The sequence below is a fragment of the Balaenoptera physalus genome, assembly GCF_965194825.1.
Source record: "Balaenoptera physalus genome assembly, chromosome: 18".
Lineage (NCBI taxonomy): Eukaryota > Metazoa > Chordata > Mammalia > Artiodactyla > Balaenopteridae > Balaenoptera > Balaenoptera physalus.
In genome coordinates, this window is record NC_138899.1 from 73,042,624 (window position 1) to 73,070,533 (window position 27,910).

Here is a 27,910-nt window from a genome sequence, read left to right on the forward strand (position 1 = left end):
GCAACCAACTTTCCTCTTCTGAAGTTCAATCTCTTTGTCCGAAAATAGGAATGAATATGTACCCAGCTTTCCTAACATAAAGTATATGAAAGTGCATTGTACATTGTGGCATAATACGTTATTCATATTTAAAGATGCCTAAAAATAATAACTAACATTTGCTGAGAGCTTACTGTGTTCTAGGCACGATGTTAAGTGATTTATATGCATTGTTTAATTCTCACAACCCTATTTCAGATTTTTGAAAGGAGGGCAAACATGGAACAGCAAACCCATAGTGCATCTATAGTGCTGCAGGAAGGGACAGAGGACAGGAGCCTGTAGACTGTTGGGGGAAAAGGTCCTTCCTGTGGTCAAGGGTAGAGCAGGAAACACCTGGGAGGAGACAGAGAAAAAAGACAGCGACTGCCAAGGAGAAAAGTGAGCTCCACCTTCTTTGTCTGTTTCATTCTGTAAACCATTGTTATGCTAAACATACTAATACAAGTCTGAGATTAGAGTGTCTGTGGTATTTAGCCAATATGTGAACAGCTGGGAAGGGAGCCTGGGGGCAGTTATGGGGGAAATATCCTTGAAACTCCTGTCACCTACAAACTGGCACTTGCCATTGGCACTTGCTGTCTACCTCTACAAGGATTAAATCATGAGCTGCTGCAGCTGCTGACCTTCGACACCCCTTGAAAGGAGTTCAGGGTGGAGATCAGGAATGAGGTGCTCTGTGCTCTGGGAAAAACTGGCAGAACGGGTCTTCAGATAATTAGATATTTTCAGGAAAAGATTTTATGAGCCCAATTCTTGCATCTCCTCGTATCTAGAAAAACACTAAAACCCTTCATGGTGACGTCTGTTCCTCGTGACTAGCAGCAACCTTCTGCAAAAAATATGTGTTTGGGGCTTCCCTGGTGGCGCAGTGGTTGAGAATCTGCCTGCCAATGCAGGGGACACGGGTTCGAGCCTTGGTCTGGGAAGATCCCACATGCCACGGAGCAGCTGGGCCCGTGAGCCACAACTACTGAGCCTGCGCGTCTGGAGCCCGTGCTCCGCAACAAGAGAGGCCGCAATAGTGAGAGGCCTGTGCACCGCGATGAAGAGTGGCCCCCACTTGCCGCAACTGGAGAGAGCCCTCGCACAGAAACGAAGACCCAACACAGCTAAAAATAAAAGAATAATAAATAAATTAAAAAAAAAAAAGTGCTTGACTGCACGTACTCCCCCTTCACCAAAATCACATATATCCTGAGCATCCCCCACCTCTTTGGAGTAGTTCCTCAGAGCTATCTGAAATGCTGTCTCCCGGGCTATAGTCCTCATTTTGCCCCAAATAAAACTTAACTCACAACTCTCATGTTGTGTATTTGTTTTCAGTCGACACTCCTTATTCGGGGAACCAAGCTGTGAGGGGCAGGTGAGCCTGCATGGAATTTGGTCTTATTTTGCCAAGTATGAAGAAAACCAAGATTTTCTCCAGTAAAAAAAGCACCATGGATGCAACCAGGAAGTGTCTGAAATAAAAGGTCTCACACCTCTCCGACTAGACCGTGTCAGGAGTCAAATGAATCCAAACGTGACTGGACTATAGGGGGACAAAGTGACTAAAGACTTGAAACCCACATTTACTGCTCTTCAATTTCTTCACTTCTGTCCTCTGACCCTCTTGAGATCTAGAAGGGGCTCGTTTTCTCATAGGTTAATGGACCCAGTGTGAGGGCCAGCTCTCCAAGTTATCCTTCCCCTGAGGAGAACGGCCTCTGGCTTCTTTTGAAGCTTATGAAAAAGGCCTCTTCACAGGCTTCCCATATAAGTCCTGTCATTTTCTTGACTTTGCCCGAAGACTTGAACTCTCAAGTATATTTATTTGTTCTTTCCTCTCATAAAAACATTACCCATGGCTTTGGGCTTTGTAAGAATGTACATAATAATAAACACAAGGCACTATAAATAGCACTGCCATTCCAACCGTGTCTCACAGAATTCCCTCCTGACACGCCTGGCACCGTGTCTGGAGATCCAGGCGTCACTGCATGAGGCCACCAAGGTGATTCCAGAGGTAAGAGTCTCCCACACAGATTTACAGCAAAACAGCATTAGAGACGGTACCAGAAGGCTGCACGACCTTTAAAACACGTAGCATCTCAAAGGGCTTAGTTATATAATCACCACCAATTAGAACTTCAATGAAATAAGTGAACTTCCCTTTTACTTCAGCTTAACTGATAACTGTCTTTTCCCTGCTGACACATTTTCTCTCCGATTAACCAAAGTGCCATGTCATTTTGCCCTTTCAACAGTCTTATGAGATAGGCAGCATTATTCCAATTCTACCAAGGAAAAAAGACAGGCTGAGGGGTTAAATATGGGGTTGGCCACAAAGTTCGTTCGGGATTTCTTGTACCATCTTGTGGAAAACCCCGAACAAACTTTGTGGCCAACCCAATAATTTGTCAGGGTCACACGGCTAGTAAAATGGCAAAGCAGGGAAGTAAAACTCAGGATTTCCAAAGGAGTCAGTATTATTCCCATTTGGGGGGCGCCTCCTCCACATCTCTCAGATGGCGGCCCCCCGTTCTCTGTTCCCTCATTCCTCAAGGCCACCTGCAGCCCTTTCACTCAGCGCCCCTCCTCTGTGGAAACACTTGTCTCCTAGTCACACCATCCTCCCCACTGTTGTCCACGGCAAGTGGACAGGCTGCTCCTGTACATTTCTGGGTAATTCTGGCACCTGTCTCACAGCTTTTCTTTATTTTCAGCACTTCACCATCACCCTGGGAGACTCCACAGTAGCGTGGATGGCCCTTTATGGTATCTGGGTCTCTCTGTTCCTCAGCTCCCCAACCCCCAAATCACCATGTCTGTCATTCACTAGGAATCCACCCTTTGCTCCTCCTTAGATCTTGTCCTCCCCCAGAATCAGAAGCCCCTTTGTGATCCAGGCTTGTTTTTCCCTCTTTCCCCACTGCTCCCCTACTTCGGATAAGGTGCTCTAGGCTCACATTCTGGTTGCCAGGCTTCAGCAAAAGCCTAGACTGTAGTTTGTTTTAAGTTCATATTCTTCTTAAAATGCATCCTACACATGGAATGGAAGAAAGAAGAACCCATGGCCTGGAGATGGCTGACTGTAGCAAAGAACCGGTTATATAGGTCACAGGTGATAAAAGTCAGCTAGAAGGGTAGACGGCTGTGGCCAGAGAACACCAAAGCTTGACACGGTGGTTACCAAAGCAATGGATCTTCAGTAAAGCTCAGGAGCCAGCACCATCCTGAGCTAGTGTGACCAGAAGAGGGAAAGGAGTGCCTTTGTCCACACTCGGAGTGAAGAGAATGGGGAAGGACAGCAGGCTATGAAAGCTATTAACTGATAGCAGGAAGTGATCAACCACGGGATTTGGTCCCCTCTGCACAGGAGTCCAAACGGCTATGCAGAGCAGACAGCGTGACGACCACGATCACCAGGGCGCGCTGCACACCATGGGCACGCTCAGCGCCTTGGGCAGGCCACCGGGTGATCTGCAGTCATGGGGGACCGGGGCGTGGGCTATTTTTTGGATACTGATGGGAAGGGTGCCCTCCGAAGGCTAGAGGATGTGGGTAAAAGATTATGTATAAAGCATCTTTCATCCAATCACCATCAATATTTGTTATCCTTCTCCGGCCTGTCCTCTATTCCGCCATTATCGGATTAACCAGCCGAAATGACATTTTTTTATCATGTTATTCTCCTGCTTAGAAACTCCATTAGTCCAAATGCCTCAGTTAATAGTAAAGATTAATTAAATATCTACCTCTAAAGCCTTATTTCTATTTATTTTTATCATTGGGTTTTCTAAAATCCTTTTTCTTTCTTTTTTTTTTTTTCAAAGCAAGGCTGACTTGTCTTCCTCCTCATTCCATTCCCTCCAAGGACCCCGTTTCTAATGATTTTGCCTTCTAAATGCACTTAGATAATAAGTCACTTTTGATTTTTAAATTAAAGACGTGCACAACTGTCAGCTAGACCTTCAGATCAGCATGAGAAAAATCAAGCTTATTTAACTACAATAATGTAATGTCATTCAAAGCAAGTTAACTTTAGGTTTTAGCTGGACGGTGCATTCTTACGGAGGATGGGGAGGGGGATAAATGTAGGATCTACGGAAGCTTTCTGAAGTACAAAAATTAGCTTAGGATCCCTGTTACCCACCTTCTTGCCTCCCCGGGGGTGTGTTGGTCTCAGATTGGGAATCACATCCTGAATGAACTTTTTCCCAGCCAGGCTCATCTCCTCATTTCCTGGTCCCACCTCTGTGCTTGTCCTCATGGCACTCCCTTTACATTTCTATATCCTATCTTTCCTTCAAAGGGCTCTTTACATTTCTATATCCTATCTTTCCTTCAAAGGGCCATTCAAGTTCCACCATCTCCCCGGAGTCATCTGCTGACGTCCTCAGTCCACAGTAATCCTTCTACCCTCTGATTTTACATATCACATTTTTTTGGTGCCATTAATTTGCACAGTTTCAAGCCTTGGATTGCTAGTTATCTTATGTCCTTATGGATTTGCTTCTACATTGAATTTTAAACCCCTTGAGCACAGGGGAAAAAAAAAAAGCCCCAAATCAAAACCATCTCTTTATTCCTCCTGGGCACTCCAAATAGTACCTAGAATTAGTAAATATCTGTCCATTTTTAATAATCATTCTATTTTTTGAGGAATCATGACAAAGGATTAAAATCAATTTTGATCAAATAATGCCCACGACAGCTCTCACCTACCTCGCCAGCAAGTCAATAAGTTCAAGTTTTGACATCCCATCAGGAAGCAGTCGGGGAATAGCAGCAACACAGGTCCTGAAAAGATCTATTTTTGGCTTTCTCTCACCCCTGGAATTTGAAGACAAAGTTTAAACGTAAGTCAAAGGTTATGAAAAAATTTTTTAAAATTGGTCAAATATGTGAACAAAGACTAAAATCAATGCCTTCTGAATCACTGCCTGGTGATTGCTCCCTATTATTCTTAAAGGTTTATGCCTTTTATAGCTTGGCCAGTTCTAAGAGAACTTATGAAGATTTAAATGTTAGTTAGAGGTATATATCTGAAAAGACAAATGCTGATAGCAATAGCATTCTATTGCTATCATATGTCTTGCCATTCAGCTGGGTTCCATGGGGTTTGGTCCCTGTGGGCTGCATTTAAGACACTGAATTCACTGAATTGTCCGGACACATTAGTATGTAAGAAATACACTGCAGTCATTAGTACATTCAGCATTTAAAAATGGGATTTTAATGTATACAACTAATGGTGCCATTAACAAACATGACATCTGGAAGTTTCTCCCTCTGATGAGTTATGCTTCTCCTCTCAAGAGTGCCCACCTCTGATTTTTTTTTTTAATTAAATGCTTCCAAAAATAAGTCTTTCATAATGTCAAGTAAAATCCTGAAATGTATATAACTGTGCACCCATTTCTGATTTTTAAAATTACTCTGATGGTCCTGACCTCTGTGGAGACTTCTTCTTTTTACTTTCTTGAGAATATGAATGTTTTAAAGGTAATTAATACCTTCTATATCCTGTTGTAAAATCTGAAGGAAAAATATAAATTCAGTGACAAACTATTTCAATTTTTACTTATTTAAATAGATAACTGATTCTTAATCACATATTTATCAATAACCTTTATGGAAAGACTAAACTACACATCAAATCGTTCAAATAACTTGTGATATAATATAACAGCATATTTAAATTTTGGTGATTTAGTCCTCTGAGAATAAATATAAAATTGGTACCAAATTAACACAATCGTAGGACACAAACACAATAATGAAAATGCAAAGTAGCGTAGAAGTAATTCCTTCTTGGAACAGTAACTGTGTCAGAATAGAAATGTAACAGGCAGAATCCATGCTCTCTGTAAACTAAAGACAATAATCAGACAGCAATTTTGCTCTGTGACATTACTTTTTAGCATGTGTTTTTAAGTTTGTTAGGAATAAATACAAAACTTTTTTGTATTTTGTGAAAAACAAAACACATATATGTTAATTTCTAAAATACTCTGTTCTTGTGGGAAGTCGTAAGATTATTTTCTCGCCTTTTCCATAGTCCTTTTGCACAGGACATACAAGGACTCCAGAGAGGACTTCACTGTACACTGGTTTCCAATCAGCAGAAGGAAAGAGAAGTCTTCAAATGACATCCTCGATGGCTAGACTGAGTTAAAGCCTAGTGATCTGATTGTTCATGTGTGGCACAGAGTCTTGTAAATAGTTCTCCTAACATGCTCACCAGATGTTTTAAACAGCTGGGATTATTTTCATATCTGTTGGAAAACAGATGACCCTGCCTGGCCTGAAGTGTAAGGCAAATTCTGCCAGCTGATAGACTGGCAGACTTCCCAGCTGATAAAGCAAGCCTAGATTAGAAACTCTGCTTGGTGCATGGTTTCCTTTTACTGCAGTCCTGTGCCTGGGATTTTATAGGAAGCATCTGAGTCCCCCAAATAACATAATTTTTATTAACAGATATTATATAATTATTATTTACAGTCATTATATTATTATACTTACTACTACTATTATTATTATTATTTGCCAGCATAAAGCACAAAAGGGATGAGGAATGGAAACACAGCAACACAGAATGCTTCATTTTCAAGTTCATAACCTAAGCAAAGCCTGGAAAAATGGTGGACCAGCCTCAAATATCAACTCCAATAACTATTTCCATTAGTGTGGTGTGGACCTCAACTCTCTTTTCCTAAATGCTTACATGATTCTCTAATGTTTCTCTTTGTTTTTTCTTTTTTCTTTTTTTTTTACCATCTTTATTGAAGTATAATTGCTTTACAATGGTATGTTAGCTTCTGCTTTCTAACAAAGTGAATCAGCTATACATATACATATACTCCCATATCTCCTCCCTCTTACGTCTCCCTTCCACCCTCCCTATCCCACCCCTCTAGGTGGTCTTGAGCACGGAGCTGATTTCCCTGTGCTATGCAGCTGCTTCTCACTAGCTATCTATTTTACATTTGGTAGTAGTATATATAAATCCATGGCACTCTCTCACTTCAACCCAGATTACCCTTCCCCCTCCCCATGTCCTCAAGTCCATTCTCTACATCTGCATCTTTATTCCTGTCCTGCCCCTAGGTTCTTCAGAACCATTTTTTTTAGATTCCATATATGTGTTAGCATATGGTATTTCTTTGTCTCTTTCTGACTTACGTCACTCTGTATGACAGTCTCTAGGTCCATCCACCTCTCTACAAAGAACTCAATTTTGTTTCTTTTTATGGCTGAGTAATATTCCATTGCATATATGTGCCACATCTTCTTTATCCATTCATCTGTCGGTGGACACTTAGATTGCTTCCATGTCCTGGCTATTGTAAATAGAGCTGCAATGAACATTGTGGTACATGACTCTTTTTGAATTATGGTTTTCTCTGGATATATGCCCAATTGTGGGATTGCTGGGACATATGGTAGTTCTATTTTTAGTTTTTTAAGGAACCTCCATACTGTTCTCCATAGTGGCTGTATCAATTTACATTCCCACCAACAGTGCAAGAGGGTTCCCTTTTCTCCACACCCGCTCCAGCATTTACTGTTTGTAGATTTTTTGATGATGGCCATTCTGGCCGGTTTGAGGTGATACCTCATTGTAGTTGATTTGCATTTCTCTAATGATTAGTGATGTTGAGCATCCTTTTCATGTGTTTCTTGGCAATCTGTATATCTTCTTTGTAGAAATGTCTATTTAGGTCTTCTGCCCATTTTGGGATTGGGTTGTTTGTTTTTCTGATATTGAGCTGCTTGAGCTGCTTGTAAAGTTTGGAGATTAATCCTTTGTCAGTTGCTTCATTTGCAAATATTTTCTCCCATTCTGAGGGTTGTCATTTTGTCTTGTTTATGGTGTCCTTTGCTGTGCAAAAGCTTTTAAGTTTCATTAGGTCCCATTTCTTTATTTTTGTTTTTATTTCCATTTCTCTAGCACATGGGTCAAAAAGGATGTTGCTGTGATTTATGTTATAGAGTGTTCTGCCTATGTTCTCCTCTAAGAGTTTTATAGTGTCTGGCCTTACATTTAGGTCTTTAATCGATTTTGAGTTTATTTTTGTGTATGGTGTTAGGGAGTGTTCTAATTTCATTCTTTTCCATGTAGCTGTCCAGTTTTCCCAGCACCACTTATTGAAGAGGCTGTCTTTTCTCCATTGTATATTCTTGCCTCCTTTATCAAAAATAAGGTGACCATATGTGCGTGGGTTTATCTCTGGGCTTTCTATCCTGTTCCATTGATGTATATTTCTGTGCCAGTACCATACTGTCTTGATTACTGTAGCTTTGTAGTATAGTCTGAAGTCCAGGAGCCTGATTCCTCCACCTCTGTTTATCTTTCTCAAGATCGCTTTGGCTATTCGGGGTCTTCTGTGTTTCCATACAAATTGTGAAATTTTTTGTTCTACTTCTGTGAAGAACGCCATTGGTAGTTTGATAGGGATTGCAATGAATGTGTAGATTGCTTTGGGTAGTATACTCATTTTCACAATGTTGATTCTTCCAATCCAAGAACGTGGTATATCTCTCTATCTGTTTCTATCATCTTTAATTTCTTTCATCAATGTCTTATAGTTTTCTGCATACAGGTCTTTTGTCTCCTTAGGTAGGTTTATTCCTAGGTATTTTATTCTTTTTGGTGCAATGGTAAATGGGAGTGTTTCCTTAATTTCTCTTTCAGATTTTTCATCATTATTGTATAGGAATGCAAGACATTTCTGTGCATTAATTTTGTATCCTGCAACTTTACCAGGTTCATTGATTAGCTCTAGTAGTTTTCTGGTGGCATCTTTAGGATTCTCTATGTATAGTATCATGTCATCTGCAAACAGTGACAGTTTTACTTCTTCTTTTTCCAATTTGTTTTCCTCTTATTTCTTTTTCTTCTCTGATTGCTCTGGCTAAAACTTCCAAAACTATTTTGAATAATAGTGCTGAGAGTGGGCAACCTTGTCTTGTTCCTGATCTTAGCGGAAATGGTTTCAGTTTTGCACCACTGAGAATGATGTTGGCTGTTGGTTTGTCATACATGGCCTTTATTATGTTGAGGTAGGTTCCCTCTATGCCTACTTTCTGGAGGGGTTTTATCATAAATGGGTGTTGAATTTTGTCGAAAGCTTTTTCTGCATCTATTGAGATAATCATATGGTTTTAATCCTTTAATTTGTTACTCTGGTGTATCACATTGATTGATTTGCGTATATTGAAGAATCCTTGCATTCCTGGGAAAAACCCCACTTGATCATAGTGTATGATCCTTTTAATGTGCTGATGGATTCTGTTTGCTAGTATTTTGTTAAGGATTTTTGCATCTATATTCATCAGTGATATTGGCCTGTAGTTTTCTTTCTTTAGGACATCTTTGTCTGGTTTTGGTATCAGGGTGATGGTGGCCTCATAGAATGAGTTTGGGAGTGTTCCTCCCTCTGCTATATTTTGGAAGAGTTTGAGAAGGACAGGTGTTAGCTCTTCTGTAAATGTTTGATAGAATTTGTCTGTGAAGCCATCTGGTCCTGGGCTTTTGTTTGTTGGAAGATTTTTAATCACAGTTTCAATTTCATTGCTTGTGATTGGACTGTTCATATTTTCTATTTCTTCCTAGTTCAGTCTCAGAAAGTTGTGCTTTTCTAAGAATTTGTCCATTTCTTCCAGGTTGTCCATTTTATTGGCATATAGTTGCTTGTAGTAATCTCTCATGATCTTTTCTTTGTATTTCTGCAGTGTCAGTTGTTACTTCTCCTTTTCTATTTCTAATTCTATTGATTTGAGTCTTCTCCCTTTTTTTCTTGATGAGTCTGGCTAATGGTTTATCAGTTTTGTTTACCTTCTCAAAGAACCAGCTTTTAGTTTTATTGATCTTTGCTATCCTTTCCTTCATTTCTTTTTCATTTATTTCTGTTCTGATCTTTATGATTTCTTTCCTTCTGCTAAATTTGGGTTTTTTTTGTTCTTACTCTAATTGCTTTAGGTGTAAGGTTAGGTTATTTGAGATGTTTCTTGTTTCTTGAGGTACGATTGTATTGCTATAAAGTTCCCTCTTAGAACTGCTTTTGCTGCATCCCATAGGTTTTGGGTCATTGTGTTTTCATTGCCATTTGTTTCTAGGTATGTTTTGATTTCCTCAGTGATCTCTTGGTTATTTAGTAGTGTACTGTTTAGGCTCCATGTGTTTGTATTTTTTACAGATTTTTTTTCTGTAATTGATATATAGTCTCATAGCATTGTTGTCAGAAAAGATACTTGATACGGTTTCCATTTTCTTAAATTTACCAAGGTTTGATTTGTGACCCATGATATGATCTATCCTGGAGAATGTTCCATGAGCACTTGAGAAGAAAGTGGATTCTGTTGTTTTTTTGGATGGAATGTCCTATAAATATCAATTAAGTTCATCTTGTTTAATGTATCATTTAAAGCTTGTGTTTCCTTATTTATTTTCAGTTTGGATGATCTGTCCATTGGTGAAAGTGGGGTGTTAAAGTCCCCTATTATGATTGTGTTACTGTCAATTTCCCCTTTTATGGCTGTTAGCATTTGCCTTATGTATTGAGGTGCTCCTATGTTGGTGCATAAATATTTACAATTGTTATATCCTCTTCTTGGATTGATCCCTTGATCATTATGTAGTGTCCTTCTCTGTCTCTTGTAATAGTTTTTATTTTAAAGTCTATTTTGTCTGATATGAGAATTGCTACTCCAGCTTTCTTTTGACTTCCATTTGCATGGAATATCTTTTTCCATCCCCTCACTTTCAGTCTGTATGTGTCCCTAGGTCTGAAGTGGGTCTCTTGTAGACAGCATATATACAGGTCTTGTTTTTGTTTCCATTCAGCCAGTCTATGTCTTTTGGCTGGAGCATTTAATCCATTTACATTTAAGGTATTTATCGATATGTATGTTCTTATTACCATTTTCTTAATTGTTTTGGGTTTGTTATTGTAGGTCTTTTCCTTCTCTTGTGTTTCCTGCCTAGAGAAGTTCCTTTAGCATTTGTTGTAAAGCTGGTTTGGTGGTGCTGAATTCTCTTACCTTTTGCTTGTCTGTAAAGGTTTTTATTTCTCCATCGAATCTGAATGAGATTTTCAGATTTTTCTGAAATCTGAAAATTTTTTCAGGTTTTTCCCTCTCATCATGTTAAATATGCCCGACCACTCCCTTCTGGCTTGCAGAGTTTCCGCTGAATGATCAGCTGTTAACCTTATGGGGATTCCCTTGTATGTTATTTGTTGTTTATCCCTTGCTGCTTTTAATATTTTTTCTTTGTACTTAGTTTTTGATAGTTTGAGTAATATGTGTCTTGGCGTGTTTCTCCTTGGATTTATCCTGTATGGGACTCTCTGTGCTTCCTAGACTTGATTGACTATTTCCTTTCCCATGTTAGGGAAGTTTTCAACTATAATCTCTTCAAATATTTTCTCAGTCCCTTTCTTTTCCTCTTCTTCTTCTGAGACCCCTATAATTCGAATGCTGGTGCATTTAATGTTGTCCCAGAGGTCTCAAAGACTGTTCTCAATTCTTTTCATTCTTATGTCTTTATTCTGCTCTGCAGTAGTTATTTCCACTATTTTATCTTCCAGGGCACTTATTCATTCTTCTGCCTCAGTTATTCTGCTATTGATTCATTCTAGAGAAATTTTAATTTCATTTATTGTGTTGTTCATCATTGTTTGTTTGCTCTTTAGTTCTTCTAGGTCCTTGTTAAACGTTTCTTTTATTTTCTCCATTCTATTTCCAAGATTTTGGATCATCTTTACTATCATTACTCTGAATTCTTTTCCAGGTAGACTGACTATTTCCTCTTCATTTGTTTGGTCTGGTGGGTTTTTACCTTGCTCCTTCATCTGCTGTGTGTTTCTCTGTCTTCTCATTTTGCTTCACTTACTGTGTTTGGCGTCTCCTTTTCGCAGGCTGCAGGTTTGTAGTTCCCAATGTTTTTGGTGTCTGCCCCCAGTGGGTAATGTTGGTTCAGTGGGTTGTGTAGGCTTCCTGGTGGAAGGGACTGGTGTCTGTGTTCTGGTGGATGAGGCTGGATCTTGTCTTTCTGGTGGGCAGGACCGCATCCAGTGGTGTATTTTGGGGTGTCTGTGACCTTATTATGATTTTGGGCAGCCTCTCTGCTAATGGGCGGGTTTGGTTCCTGTCTTGCTAGTTGTTTGGCATAGGGTGCCCAGCACTGTAGCTTGCTGGTCATTGAGTGGAGCTTGGTCTTAGCGTTTAGATGGAGTTCTCTGGGAGAGCATTTGCTGTTTGATGTTATGTGGAGCCAGGAGGTCTCTGGTGGACCAATCTCCTGAACTTGGCTCTCCCACCTCTGAGGCACAGGCCTGACACCCTGCTGGAGCACTGAGACCCTGTCAGCCACATGGCTCAGAAGAAAAGGGAGAAAAAAAAGAAAGAAAGAAAGAAAAAAATGAAATAAAGTTATTAAAATAAAAAATAAAAAATAATTATTAAACATAAAAAAGTTAAAAAGTAATAAAAAAAGAAAGAAAGAATAGAGCAACCAAACCAAAAAACAAATCCACCAATGATAACAAGCACTAAAAACTGTACTAAAAAATAAAAAGACAGACAGAACCCTAGGACAAATGGTAAAAGGAAAGCTATAGAGGCAAAATCACACAAAGAAGCATACACATACACACTCACAAAAAGAGAACAAGGAAAAAATATATATATATCTGTACATAGAAAAAAAAGGGAAGAGTGCAACCAAATCAATAAACAAATACACCAATGATAATAAACTCTAAATACTAAACTAAGATAAACATAAAACCAGAAACAAATTAGATGCAGAAAGCAAACTCCAAGTCTACAGTTGCTCCAAAAGTCCACCATCTCAATATTGGGATGATTCCTTGTCTATTCAGGCATTCCACAGATGCAGGGTACATCAAGTTGACTGTGGAGATTTAATCCGCTGCTCCTGAGGCTGCTGGGAGAGAGTTCCCTTTCTCTTCTTTGTTCGCACAGCTCCTGGGGTTCAGCTTTGGGTTTGGACCCGGCTCTGTGTATAGGTTGCCTGAGGGCATCTGTTCCCCGCTCAGACAGGATGGGGTTAAAGGAGCACTGATTAGGGGGCTCTGGCTCGCTCACGCCGGGGGGAGGGAGGGGTACGGATGCGGGGCAAGCCTGCGGCAGCAGAGACCAGCATGACGTTGCACCAGCCTGAGGCACACTGTGCGTTCTCCCAGGGAAGTTGTCCCTGGATCACAGGACCTTGGCAGTAGCGGGCTGCACAGGTTCCCGGGAGGGGCGGTGTGGAGAGTGACCTGTGCTTGCACACAGGCTTCTTGGTGGCGGCAGCAGCCTTAGTGTCTCATGCCCGTCTCTGGGGTCCATGCTGACAGCCGCGGCTCACGCCTGTCTCTGGAGCTCATTTAGGCGGTACTCTGAATCCCCTCTCCTCGCGCACCCCAAAACAATGGTCTCTTGCCTCTTAGGCAGGTCCAGACTTTTTCCTGGACTCCCTCCCGATTAGCTTTGGCTCACTAGCCCCCTTCAGGCTGTGTTCACACAGCCAACCCCAGTCCTCTCCCTGGGGTCTGACCTCCGAAGTCCGAGCCTTAGCTCCCAGACCCCGCCCGCCCCGGCGGGTGAGCAGACAAGCCTCTCGGGCTGGTGAGTGGTGGTCGGCACTGATCCTCTGTGCAGGAATCTCTCTGCTTTGCCCTCTGCACCCCTGTTGCTGTGCTCTCCTCCGTGGCTCTGAAGCCTCCCCCCCGCCCATCCCCCATCTCTATCAGTGAAGGGGCTTCCTAGTGTGTGGAAACCTTTCCTCCTTCACAGCTCCCTCCCAGAGGTGCAGGTCCCGTCCCTATTCTTTTGTCTCTGTTTTTTCTTTTTTCTTTTGCTCTACCCAGGTACGTGGGGAGTTTCTTGCCTTTTGGGAAGTCTGAGGTCTTCTGCCAGCGTTCAGTAAGTGCTCTGTAGGAGTTGTTCACCATGTAGATGTACTTCTGATGTATTTGTGGGGAGGAAGGTGATCTCCATGTCTTACTCCTCTGCCATCTTGAAGGTCTCGCTATCTCTTTGTTTTTTAGAAATGTAGCCATAAGCCATTTTCTTGAAATGGCTTAATACTTAAGCCATATGGCTTAATACTTAAGCCATAATACTTGAAATATTATCAAAACAGATCAATCTCAGGTTTGACTTTATTTTTACAGTTAGTCAAATATTATCAAACAATGTTTTTACTATCCCTAACACTTCTTAGAACTTGGACTCTAATAACAAGAGAACAAAATACAGAATAAAGGGGAAGAACCTCTGCTGGTGTCTTTTGGTTCATTAATCCTTCTGAAAACTTAGTCCTCACTATACTCACGTGATCATGTCTTCGGGTTCTTTGTTTAACATCTGGACGTTAGTCAGCATCATACACCTTCCTACTTCTTTATCAAGGTGCCTTAAAATGTTGTCCACAGCTTTTCGTACTTGAGAGTAATATAATGACATGCCTGAAAAATATGCATTACAGTTACATCTTTGACTAAATCTATCAAAGAGTGAAATCCCATTTTATTCACCCTCTGTGATATATTTTTACTGAAGACCTTCTGTGGGTCAGTGAATTCTCTGAGCAGAGTCTAATTTAATCTCTTATCTGCAGGACTCTTAGCATAGTGCCCACGTATAGTGGGTATTCCCGAAAGAATCATTTAAATTTAACACATAGGAATTCTAATACTTCAAAGGGAAATATTTTCCAGAAGAGTAAAAATAAACAAGGAAACAGAAAGTTCCACACTAGAATTTTTATGTTTCTGGTTAGTATAAAAAAATTCACCATAATGAGTGGTTATGTGAATAAAAGATAATTCTCATTTGGGGTTAGAATTTTAATAACTTTATATTATTCTCTGAAATATATGTGTGGGTTTTTTTAGTAAAGGCAACAAATGACTTCACATCATAAATTTTTAAATGAAGGAAAATTTACCTCAGGTATATTATTTTTACCGCTCTCAGTGGAAGAAAATGTGTACAGAATATGTATTTCATAGATGTATATGAATTTTATATATTTATGTATATAATACAAATGTAAAGTAAATTGCTTTGTGTTTAAAATTTGTACTTTAATGAAATAATTATTAATAGTTATTTGTCATGTATTAAATATTGATATTTCTGAACTCATTTAAGCATTGCATAACTAAAGATAAATATTTTAAAGGAAAAATTTTCCTCATATGTTTCCTCTAGGTCTTTGGAATCCAGGAACTAACTTAACAAGTTTGCAGTAGGTTTCTAAATTCAGGAACTCAGTAAAAGAGAAACAAATGCAAAAAATCATCTCTTTGGGTTAAGACAGTTAAATTAAAAAGAAAATAATCTCACGTAGGCTAAACCCACAATATACCCTGGTATGTATGGGACTTGGCATGTTTACAACACAGATTAAACTAATTTTACTGAAAAAAAAAAGAAGAAAAGGAACTATAAAAATGAATGAGGGAATGAATAAACGAATGAATATATTTATATGTTTGCTTTATAAACAGGATTATCTACCAAAGCACACAGATGTCTTAGAAATTTACTGTAAACTGCAAATAATCAATATTAGAAGTTTGAAAAGACTACAGATAAAAATCTAACATTTAAATGGCAAAATGTTTACCAGGAAGTTCCAAAGAGTTTAAAGGGCAGTAAAACAAACCACAGCATGAATCAAAACAATTAATGTTGAAATGTCTCATCAGATACTTTTATGAAGATTTTTAAAATATATCTCACTAAGGGTAAGTGTCTATTGGTCATTTTAAAGGCTTAATAAGGCCCAGTGCAAACACATCTTTGAAACCCACCTATCATTTTGGCTTCCTCTTCAGTTAGTGTTTTACTCAGATATGTCTTCTTCACCCTCAGTGTGTTTCCTGAAGGGAGAACGGCTCCGGTAACCGGCATGGGAGGTTCCCCATCTTTCTGCTGCAAGCTATCAGCTATGACCAAGAATGCCCGTAAACCAATGTTCATCCTCTGTAAGAGACAATATGTTCATGCTAAAGCGAAAGACCCAATTATTGTCGTGAAATTAAGCCACCAGTCTTTCAAAGAAGTTAAGCATGGTTTGCCTTCTAGATTAGTGTGGGAAAATCATTTAAAAGGGTTTAGGCCAAACCTAAGAAAATGAAATTAAGTTTCTGACACTCTTTGTTGCTGCATCACAAGAAAACAACTGGGAAGATTTTCACCAAACTTGGAGGGTATGTTTGAGATGGTCAGACTCATTCTGTTTGGGGGGATCCTGGGTGCACCTCCAAGGGATAGGCAGTCACCCTGTGGAGCAGCTGCAACTAAGGTAAACCGAGGTCAGCAAAAATCTCTTTGTCTCCTGGGAGGAGACATGTGTTAACTCACAAAGACTGAATGAAAACACACGGGAGTTCCAAATGTGAATCATAAAAATGTAAGTCGTCTGCTCTGAATTGCAGGTTGTTGACTTTTGATTCACAAAGACTGGCAAGTTTGAAAATAAATTTAAAGAATTCGAAGCCACAGAACCTGTTACTGATAAAAACACATAAACTCATAAGAAGAAATGTCATTCTGGGCCAGACCATTTTCTTCCCCAGGCTCAGATAAGGCATAATATTGGCTCTGAAAGATGACTCAGTAGGATAGTTGCTCCCAGCAGCAATAATCTTAAAAGTCAGAAGGTACTAAAACATCTGTACTTCCTTAAACAGCCATGTGTAAACATTTACACTCATATTTTCAAACCACATCAAGTAATAAGTTCCCTAAGTAGACCGCTACCTAATACAGAAAATAATTACCATTACTAACAATGATAATCTAATTACAATTTATTGAGTTCTTAAAATATATCCAGAACTGCTCATTAACTCTCATCTTTAAAATAGCCATGCAAGGAAGGTATGATTATTCCTATTTTTCAGGTGAGGAAACCGAGGGCCACATAACTAGTAGGTGGGAAGCTATACATTCAAGTTGGGTTTGCCCGAATCACCTATTCTGTAGTACATGATTATATCTTAGAACATGAAGTAATATCGACTTCTAAACTATTTATTCAAGCTTCAAGGAGTAGGGGTATTTCAACCAGGGTGTGGTAAACATTTCTCTGGCCCATTCATACCCAATCCAGTGTGTATTTTATGATTTTATGGTCTTCAGTAATATTCTTTCTCCATTTTCTAAAATGAAAGAGTATTCATTTTAAAAAGTTGAAATGTATATTAAAGTCCATTAGTTTCCTCATTTATTTTAGTAGTTCTTTCATGAAATGTTTTCTAGATTTGTGGATATTTTTCAAGACACAGCACTGTTTCGGGTGAGGAAATACAGTGTTCAATTCTGGAGATGCAGTATCAATAGGATGACTGTGAATTGACTTAAGTGATCAAGCTTCAATTATTTGCAAGTGGATTACCCAATTTATGAGCCATCCTTGCCAGTTCTCTTAGTTTTCCTTTTCTCTGAATAATTCTAAGGGCAGAAGTAAGTTGGGATAGTTTGGGAAATATATTTTTAACTTAATTTCAAAAACAATTTCTTCTTATGTTTTATATAGCTCTGCATCATACCTCTCCTTCTATTACCTGTCTGGTCTTGAGAAATTACTTAACTTTTCCAAGTCCAATTCTCAGCTTCCTTTCTGTAGAATGAGAATAATAACACCTATTGATCATACAGGGCTACGGTGAGGATTAATACCTGAAAAGTTCCCGCTGGCAAATATATATTGTAGGCTAGAATCTCCACTGTTTTCTACTGAAGTCAAGTTTATTGAGCTATAATTCACATGTAGTAAAATACACTCCTTTTAGTTGTACAGTTCTTTGAATTTTGAGAAACATATATAGTCAGGTAACTATCATCACAGTCAAGATATAAAATATTTCCATCATCCCCAAAAGTTCCTTTGTGCCTCTTTACAATCAGTCAGTCCTCTCCTCCAACCTCAGCACCTGACAATCAGTGTCTAATTTCTGCCTATAATTTTGCCTTTTCCAGAATGTGATGTACATGGAAGCAAACAGACACAACCTTTTGTGTCTTGCTTCTTTCACTCAGCTTAATGCTTCTGAGGTGTTGTTGTAGTATCAGTAGTCTGCTCCTTTTCATGGCTGAATAGTATTCCACTGTGTTGATGATTCTCAAGTTGTTTCGACATTCACCAGCTGTTTGAACATGAGTTGCTTTCCTGTTTTTAGTGATCATGAATAAAGGTGCTATAAGTGTTGATACAAATCTTTGTGGACAAATGTTTTAATTTCTCTTGGATAAACACCTTGGGGGTAGAACTGCTGGATCATATGCCAAGTGTATGTTTAACCTTATAAGAAATTGCCAAACTTTTTTCTAAAGTGGTTGTACCATTTTGCATTCTCACTAAAATATCAATAGTATAAAGTTCCAATTGCTCTGTATCCTTCTCAGCACATCTCACTGTGGTTTTAACTTGCATTTCCCTAATGACTAAGGATGTTGAACATCTTTTCATAGGTTAATTGGCCATTTGTATCTCTTCTTTGGTAAAGAGGCTCTTCATTTTGTCCATTTAAAAAATTGGGTTATTGAGTTGGGAGTTCTTTATATATTCTGGATAGGAGAGTTTGTCAATATGTGTTTTGCAAATATTTTCTCCCAGTCTGTGGCTCTACACTTTATTAACATTAACTTTTAAAGCGCATACTTTTGTATTTTATTTTATCAACTTTTTCTTTTGTAATTTATGCTTTTTGTATCTTATCTAAGAAATTTTTGCCTACCCAAAGGTCACAAAGATTTTTATCTTCTGTTTTCTTCTGGAATATTTATGATGTCGGATTTCACATTTAGGCTTATGATTCATTTTGAGTTAATTTTTCCTGACAGGGCAAATTATGGGTTGAAGTTGATTATTTTGCAAGTGGATGTCCAACTGTTTAGTACCATTTACTAGAAAAACTATCCTGGGAATTCCCTAGCGGTGCAGTGGTTAGGACTCTGCGCTTTCACTGCCAGGGGCCAGGGTTCAATCCCAGGTCGGGGAACTAAGATCCCGTAAGTCACGTGGCACAGCCAAAAAAAAAAAAAAAAAAAAAAGACTATCCTTCATCCATTGAAAAGCATGGAACCACTGTTCTCAAGCAAGAGAAGACTCTTTAGTACTTGGGCCATGGGCCTCCTTCCAGCCAAAATGCCCTGAATTTGCACTGGCTTTGTCCCCCTCCCATTGGCCCACTGACCCTGGCTGTAGCCATTCCAGAAGCCTGTGATGTCATTAAACACCAGACAGAAACTCCCATTTTTGGGCTTGTTGGGCTGTCCCTACACACACGGCAACCTCAGCGCCAAGAAGAGAATTCAGGGTGTGGTGGGAGGAAGCATGAGGAGGCAGGGAGACCTGGGTTCCCCTTGCTGCTAACCAGCTGCCTATTCTGAGCCTCTGGGCTCTGGGTCTCCTTCCTCACTGACAGAATGAAGGAGCCAGACAATATCATAGTGACGACAGGAACAACGTTTAAAAATTTTTTTCTGGTGTTCAATTTCTTTCTGTTTTTGCTTATGAATTTGTAATATCACGATGATTCTGTGAGGTGATCTAGAAAAGTAGTTTGTCCCTTTTACTAGTAAAAAAGCTGAAGCTCAGAGAGGTCAATGTCTTATAGCTAGTGGTTAGGACTCTGCACTTTGTTGGTGGGAATTCCCACCAACAGTCTTTTTAGAAGTTTAAAATTGCATGTGCTTTTCATTTGCCTAAGCCATCCCCCTCCCCCACCCTGAGGTACATCATACCCATTATACACTCATTTCCATGATCTGCCTGGTCCTTGAATTGTGATGCTGTCACAGAATCAAAGATGCATACGTTACTTATTTAATTTCACTAGATTTTAGTATTTTATCATTGCATCTATTTATTCTTCTCTGTTTCATCACTTTCAATACTCCTCAACTTGCTAATCTGCATCAAAATAGTTACAAGTATTGACTTTTCTATAATAAACAACCAGACATACAGAGACAGATTACCTTTCGGGGCAAGGTTTACTCCCTTCTACAAGAACAGAATGTGGCAGGACGTCAACTTTTCATCATTCTAAGTCTATTCACCCCAAAATCTTACTTCTCTACTATTTTAGTCAAATAACATGGAGAGAAACAAACAGAAGACTTTTTTGGAGAAGATGGCCTTCACCCCATCCCCCAACGTTGCAAAGCAAAGGTAGGCTTCTGTCGATAAATGCAAAAGGGTCATTCTTACCTCTGGATTGAGACTGAAAGCTTTTGCTGGTTTTCCCACACAAAGAAAATCAAAAATGATTTCTTTCATTGCAAAATCTAAACGTTCCTATAGTGAAAAAGGGAAATCAAAACAAAGCGTTATTTTAATTCAACATGAAAATGTCTGTTTTTTGTCATATGCACCAAACAGGTGGCTTCTGAAAGAAGAGGGGTATCGCTTAGTTCGATGCATCACAGAGAATCCCTGAAGGAAAACCATGTCCATCCGAACCTTCGGTGGAGCTGCTCCTATTTCCATGTGGCACATGGAGATGCTTTATATAATATATGTAATTAGGCCCTAAAGCACAGAATGACTAATAACTAAAAACTAAAAAATGAAAAACCAAAACACTCTGAGTATCTGGGCTTCTACACAGTATAAACTCTTCCTGCTTGTCCTGCAAATGCTGACACCTTCTTGAAACTCAGTTTAAAATATATTTTTAAAAATACCACTGCAAAATGACCATTTTCTTCTATTCTCGAACATTTCCAATCCCTTGGCTCATATTACAACAGAAAATCCTGCAAGTGAAATGAATAATCAACAAATAAGAACTATTAAGGTTACTTAAATGAGAACGTTTAAGCCAGATTCTAATAATTTGAGACGGTGACTACTAAGATATGTCACGTTCATTTTATACAATATATTCCAGAATAATCAAAGCACATTCTCAGCCACATGATAACCACATGTAGAAAAGTTCTGTTAATTCATCCACCTGCAAAGCAAGCACTGTCCTTTCCCTAAGTACAAATATTAGAGAGACACTTCCTTGCATTAAACACACAGAGAGATATTATACATTAAATGGTCTGTGAAGTAGCCATTGAACCTTATGTCTTTATAGCAATATCAATTACACTTCAACAGTACTTTCATGCCTATTATTTCCCTTTATCCACACAACGTTCTGAGGGATACTGGGTAAGCACTTTCATCCACATTTTATAGATAAAGACACTGAGAATAAAGATGTTCTATGACTTCTTTAGGGTATGGAGCTGGCTCACGGCAGAGGCTGGATTGGAATAACTGGCTTTTCATGCTTCTCTCTAAATCACAAGGAAGCCAAAGTTGGGATAAAAACCATTTATACACAAAGTGTTTTAAAAATTAAAAGTCTTGGGTCTAAATAGTAAACACTAAATGTTTAATATCACTGGACCCAGTTCTTAAGTAAAATAGTATGTATGAAGTGCTTAGAACGGTTCTTGGCAAAGAATAAGTGCTTGATAAAAGCTAATATTTCCGTTACATTCTTCTTTTTCACAGGGTGAAAGAGCATTATGATTTATTTACTCCTCCAGGTTCACTAAATTATCGTCTTCTTATTTCCTCCAAACATCAGACTCAATTTCCTCCTGACTTGAAGAATCTAGAGCGGAGAAGCAGGAAAAAACAGGGACTAGGAGTCAAGAGACCCTCTTACGAATAGGCTCTGTTGACCTCAGATCAGCCACTTAAACCCCGCCTCTCAGTTCTTTCATTTGTCAAATGCTGAAAACACTTGGCACACCGTGTCACAATTTGTTTTGAAGCAAAAAAAAAAAAAAAAAAAAAAAAGCTATGTGTGCAAACACTTGCAAAACCATCCTGAAAAGTCTACCCACGTAAGATTATTTTAGACTCTTCATCCGTTAGCACTTCATAAGAAGGAGGTGGCTACTTAAAGGCAATTAGAAGACTGTCACTGCCAGAAGCACCTCCATTACCTGGGCAATGAACTGGATGATTTTCACAAAGATGTTCAGAGGCATGTCCCTCGGCACCACACCACGGGACCCTTTGGGGAAAAGTGTTGTGATGATGGTTATAAGACGGCTGAAAGATAAGGGAGAAAAAGAGAAAACAAGCAAGATCGGCTGAGCTCCTGTCCATTAAGGGAAAATGGCAGATGCTTCATCTTATCTAAGTATCAGAGAGAATTCAGAGAAAGAAAACAAACCACTTCATCTCTTTGCCATTAGCATAATTACCCTCTGAAAAGGTTTTCTGGAAAACTAAGGGCAGTTGGAAAATTATAGCCATTTCCTTTGTTCAAGTGGTGAATGTAGTCCTGACACAGAACTTGGCAATCCTGGTAGAGGTTGGAGTTTCTGTAATGGCTGTTGAAGCCAATGTCTAAGGAAAGCCTGAAAATGTCCAGAGGACTTAGAGCTTTTACAAACTGTCAGCTTTGAACAGCTTCTAGTTTGGTTAGCGTAGGTGGCAATGAAACAAAACACCCTTTTCATTGGCTGAGTGACGTGGTTACCGGTAACTCAATGATATGGTTACCATTAACCCAGGCCAGCTCCTTACCTCTGAGTGGCTGTGTTGCTTTCACATTTAATTCGAATCATGTAAACCCAAAGTAATCTGTACAGAGATTCCAGTGCAACTCGAGCCATCTTGGGGTCCTTATTCTACAACAGAAACCAAGATAAAAAACTGCAGATTAAATGGTACTGTACAGAGGTTATTCTTTTCTGAATGCCTGGTAATGGAGGGCCACAGGTGGGTGGCAGGGTGCCTATGAGGTACACTGCACCACCTGGGACTTATGGGGTATTTGCCTCCTGGTGCCCATTGGGTAAATAATCTATGATGATGGATCCAAATAGCCAAGAGGGCAGGACTGAGTAGTTCTGGGGGAAGTCATGTCTTTCTCTCCTTTCTAAGGTGAATACTGGCGATTGCCTTCTTCCTCCAGGTCCTAGGAACCACATCCCCTGGCGCCAAGAGGAGAATCAATCCGTCCTACTGTTGATTATGCCCTTGTAAACACCACCCACCTTCACCTCCCATCTCTTTACCCTCCGACATCTATTGAGACTAATATATAATAAGCACTGGGATATAGAGATAAAAGTTTATCCTTTTTCCCTAAGATGTTCACAATCTATGGGGGGTGGTGGCAGCTGGGAGACAAATAATAAACAGTCAACTCAAAGACACAGTGAAAAACTGGCAGGGACAGGAGCTAGAGGATGGGAAGAAGGGCAACCTATGGCAAGCACAAGGACTGGGGTCAAGAAAGGTTTCCAGGGGCAGACGAAAACTCAGACGAACTTAAATCCATTCACTCATTTGTTCATTAAGCAAACATTCAAGTGGCTACACTGGGCCAGGTACTATGCTTGACACTAGAAACCAAGATGATGGGGAGTGAAGAGCGTTTTACGGAGAGGCAACAGCACAAAGAAGCTAAGAGAGCAGGTGAAGAGGGGTCATGTTTCAGAAACTGGGGATGGTTTGTATGCCAGGACATAGGGCCAGGTGAAGAAGCAGCGGCTGATGAGGCTTGAGAGGAAGGCAGGGGTCACACGAAGAACCCTACGTGCCATGCTAAATAATGGTACCAGGGTTCTCATGATGGTGACAGGAAGGCATGGAGCTCAAGGAGACCATGTGAGAAGTCTGCAGCGTGGGGCACGGAGCAGGGGCAGGGAGGCCAGCCAGAGTGCAGCTGCCAGCTTCCAGGGTCTAACAAATAGGCCAGGGGGAGGGAATGGTTCGTCACTGAATGGACGTCACCTTCATTCCTCCCTTTCTGACTCTCACTCCATCCTTTCAACTGATTTTATAGGTTTTATCTACAAAATATGTTTTGAATTTGGCATCTTCTCCATTCCCACTTCCTCTGTTACAGTTCAGGCTTCCAGCACCTTCTCCTGGGATGCTGCAGTAACCTCCTAAACAGTCTCCCTAAATTGATTCCCTCACTGCTGTCCTATCTTACACTGATTATAATCCTTTCTATTTAAAAATCACAGATTGGGTGGTTTTCCTGATGCCTATGGGATCAAGTTAACATTTCTTGCACGGCATACCTGACCAGACAGTATCTGGCTCTAACCTACCAGTGAAGGATGCCACCCACCCTGTTTTTCTCCCACAAGCTCCCCAAACTCTAGCGAGGCCACGTTCATTCCATCTCTGCATCAGGAGTGGGTCTCCTACCTTCCCCTGTGTCCTTCTTTTCTACCAGGTGAACCCCACTCTTTCACAGCCTACCTGAATGTTCCCAACTCCGTGCAGGCTTTCTCTGTTCCTCCCCAATATCCTGAATCCCATCCCATTAAAACGAATTATTCCCTCCTGAGTGTCCCCTGACCCTCATACAAACACGTAACATAGCCTTTCAGCTCTTTACTTGTGGTCTTGCATAGACATCAGCTCCCACATGAAGGTGGGTTCTCTGAAAGTGAGGGGCATTATTTACCCAACATCTATTAGAATTCCTGCCACTCTGCAGGGGATCAATACATGTTTGCTAAACAGTCTTCACACGTCACTCAACTTTCCTATAGGTCTTTTGCTTTTACATTACGTCTCTTCCCTACTCACTTATTAACCTCGTCACAACCGTTTCTGCTGTTCTATTCTTAGTGTAGATAATTCGGGTCCTGATTTGGTAAGAATTCTTAACGGTTTAGATATAATCTAGGATAAGTTTACCTTTAAGCTACTTGCTGAATAAAGATGAGTCACATAAATAAATTCTATGGAAAAGATTGTAGGGAGTAGTTTTTTAGATTTAGGAAAGATTTCTTATGCCTAAATAGTTTTAAAATAACTTCTTGGCGTGATCATTATTATAAAATTCTAAATTTCTACATGCATTTTGGTCTCATTCTGGATTTTTTTCTTCTATTAATCTAAATAAGTAAATAAATAAAATGATAAAACACATCATTTTAATTTTTGAGGCTTTATGATGTGTTTTCCTATCTGGTATGGCCTACCTTCCACCATCCACTGCTCTTTTTCTTTTCTTTCTATTTTTAGGGTTTTCCCAGATATTCCTGTATATTTATTCTTCCAAATAAACTTTATAACTACTTTTCTAGCTCCAGGGAAAAAAAAAGCCCCAACTTTTTAGAAGCATACATTTATACATAAAAGATTTTTTTTTGTCTGTTAGTAAAACAAGTGATACACCTTATAACTTGTTGAATGTCTTGGTTACGTAAAGGAAGTTTAATAAACTACTAAAATAGTAAAGTTGCATTTAAAATATTCCATCATTTAAAAATTTCAGGAATTCTAATTATCTGTCCTCTAATCACTCCAGATCAGCAAATGTCTATGATGTTAACACAGTGGTTAAAAGCAGACTCTAGACACACACTGCCTGTGTTTAAACCCATCCTTGCTCTGCAATTTATTAGCTGTGTGGCCAGCCTCAGGGAACCTCTGTAATCTCTCTGGGCCTGATTTTCCCTGACTGTGAAACACAGATTCTAATCCTCCCTCCCTCCTAGGAGTGTTAGGAGAACTGAGAGTTAGCGCATAGAGGGAATTTAGCACTGTTCCTGCCCATAGTAACTATTACTATGTACAAGGTGCAGATTCAGCAGCAAACAAAGGAGATTAGTCTCTGACTTCAGGGAGCTTCCTTTCTAGCGGGAATGTCTCCTCCTTTCTGAATTTCCCTTTATTGGTGTATATATAAGTATTTTATATTCATATTTGCATAGTGTGTCATTCAAAATTCTCTCTTGTGCCTTATCTCACACTGTGAATCATGGCCAGGTAGGGCAAGTAACATCTAACTTTCATTTAGGAGCTTAACTAAGATCTCTAGTTTAAATGATTCATATTACTGTCTTCTGTTTATCTTCAACTTCTTTTACACTTTTTTCCTGTCCTCCTACCCACAATTATCTTTTGGGGGCATGTTGTTGTGACTGATGTGCTTTTACTCTTAAGAATGTGTTTGAGATTGTCTATTTTTGCTCCCATAGAGACTGAAGAGCAAAGTGGCTGACTTAAGTTTTTATTTTGTTTTAACCGTGGATCCTGTACCGGTAATTGCTTTGTAGCATTTCAAGGTGATATCACTGATCACTGCAATTCTCTTCTAAAATGATTTCCCTTGTTTCTCTTCCATTCTCGGCATTATCATATGATATTCTTAAACTGCAACCATGATTGTTTACTTCCCTGTATTTAAAGCACTTAAGTGGCTTCTAATCACCTCCTGGACGACGTCCAAATTCCATGATGTGGTGCATGAGGGGCCTTTGGTGACCTGGCTCCCCCATCACCACCCTCCGCCTCCACCCCCACTGTGCTCTGTGCCATAACATCCCTTCTGCAATTCATCCAATGCCTGGAATGCCTTCCTACCCTTGTTTTACTTGGAAAATTCCTACTCCCCAGCAAGATTCATTAGGTGTCACTCCTCTGTTACGTTCCCCTGCCCCTCCACTTCTTCCTCTATCCCAGAGAGATTACCAAGTGTTCCTGTTCTCTGTCTTCTAGAATGTTGTTCTATGCCTTTACTTGTATTGATATGTTTCCTACCAGACTGTGAGCTCCAGGAATTTTGGGTTGTTCATCTCTGTGCCCTCAGTGACTGCCATACAGCAGGTTATCAGTAAATATCAAATTTTTTTTAAAAAAGCAAACTGTGAGTAGTAGCTGAACAACGTGATGCATAAGCAAAATGTCTTTATATAGAAACTGTACAAAAGGCAACCCTTAGTACGTAGCTGAAGCTAATGGACATATTACTAAACATCTTACACTTGTACAGCTTTTTGATATTTCAAAAGTACTTTCATAGACCATGACATCAATTGGGGGATTCTGTCATTGACAGAAGCCAAATCACTGGCTCAAGTCTTCAAGCCAGTAAATGACAGGTGGGATAGGAACTGACTTCTGGTCCAGTAAGGACTGTTTTCTCAGAAACTGGAATGTGTATATTACAGGACGCTTACTATATCAGGCGTTGTTATCAAAGTTGTACACATATTAACTCTTTTTAATTCTCAGAACCATAAAGTCGATACTGTTATTGTATCCTTTCACAGATGAGGAAATCAAGGCCCAGAGGGGCTAAAAAGTGGCAGAGCCAGCATCTGAACCTAAGCAATATGGCCCCAGTGTCTTCCAAACATGAATTTTCCCACTTCAGTGGAAATATTATATGGAGGCTGATCAAATATGCTGCAGGAACCTACTAGACTGTACTCTACTTGAAAATAGGACTTTTCCCTCATTGTCTTTGTATGTCAACAGCAGCTGACATAACAAGGTCTTGATATATAGTTTCAGGATTTTGATACTTTTAACCTATGTCTCAAACCACCCACTTCTGTGTCAAAAGTCTCCACTCCAAGATGGAAAGACTATTCTATTCTTCCACTGGAATACGCTTCTCAATTAATTAATTAACCAACAACTTATTTATACCAGCTCTGAGGTTACAGTGATAAAACTGTTCAAGAATCTAGGAGGTTTCAGAGTGGATCTTCCCTGGTCTCCTGCATCTCATCTCAGTGCTGGTCACGGACAGACTTCACGTGACATGTCAACCTGCCCAACACCCTGCCCACCTTCTTTAAATTGTGCTTTTGATTTAGTTAAAGCAAATCAGTGTTAACAGTAACAAGCAGGGAGCACTGAATTCACTGATAACTTGGCTAGTGACAGGGTCATTGGACAGACCCATGTTTCCCATGATCCATCAGCTGACCACTTGCACCCAGTCACCCAGGCTGTTTATGAATATGCAAATTCCTTGGCGGCACCCAGACATTCTAAACCAGAATCTCCGGAGGTAGGTTTCAACAAGTTGCATTTGTAACAGGCTTCCTTAGAGATCCTTATGCACACAGA

At 39.7% G+C, this 27,910-nt stretch overlaps 1 protein-coding gene across 8 annotated transcripts in view; it reads right to left on the reverse strand.

Annotated features, from left to right (window-relative positions):
- The window catches only part of FRY (FRY microtubule binding protein), a 434,377-nt gene that overhangs the window by 114,965 nt on the left and 291,502 nt on the right, over positions 1-27,910 (reverse strand). For all 8 annotated transcript variants that reach the window (XM_082435479.1, XM_082435480.1, XM_082435473.1 and 5 more), the window contains 6 exons: positions 22,601-22,704; positions 22,012-22,120; positions 20,270-20,356; positions 15,861-16,032; positions 14,375-14,507; positions 4,750-4,857 (listed from right to left, as the gene is read on the reverse strand). In XM_082435479.1, coding sequence (XP_082291605.1) covers positions 4,750-4,857; positions 14,375-14,507; positions 15,861-16,032; positions 20,270-20,356; positions 22,012-22,120; positions 22,601-22,704 — 713 coding nt within the window. The remainder of the gene's footprint in view (positions 1-4,749; positions 4,858-14,374; positions 14,508-15,860; positions 16,033-20,269; positions 20,357-22,011; positions 22,121-22,600; positions 22,705-27,910) is intronic.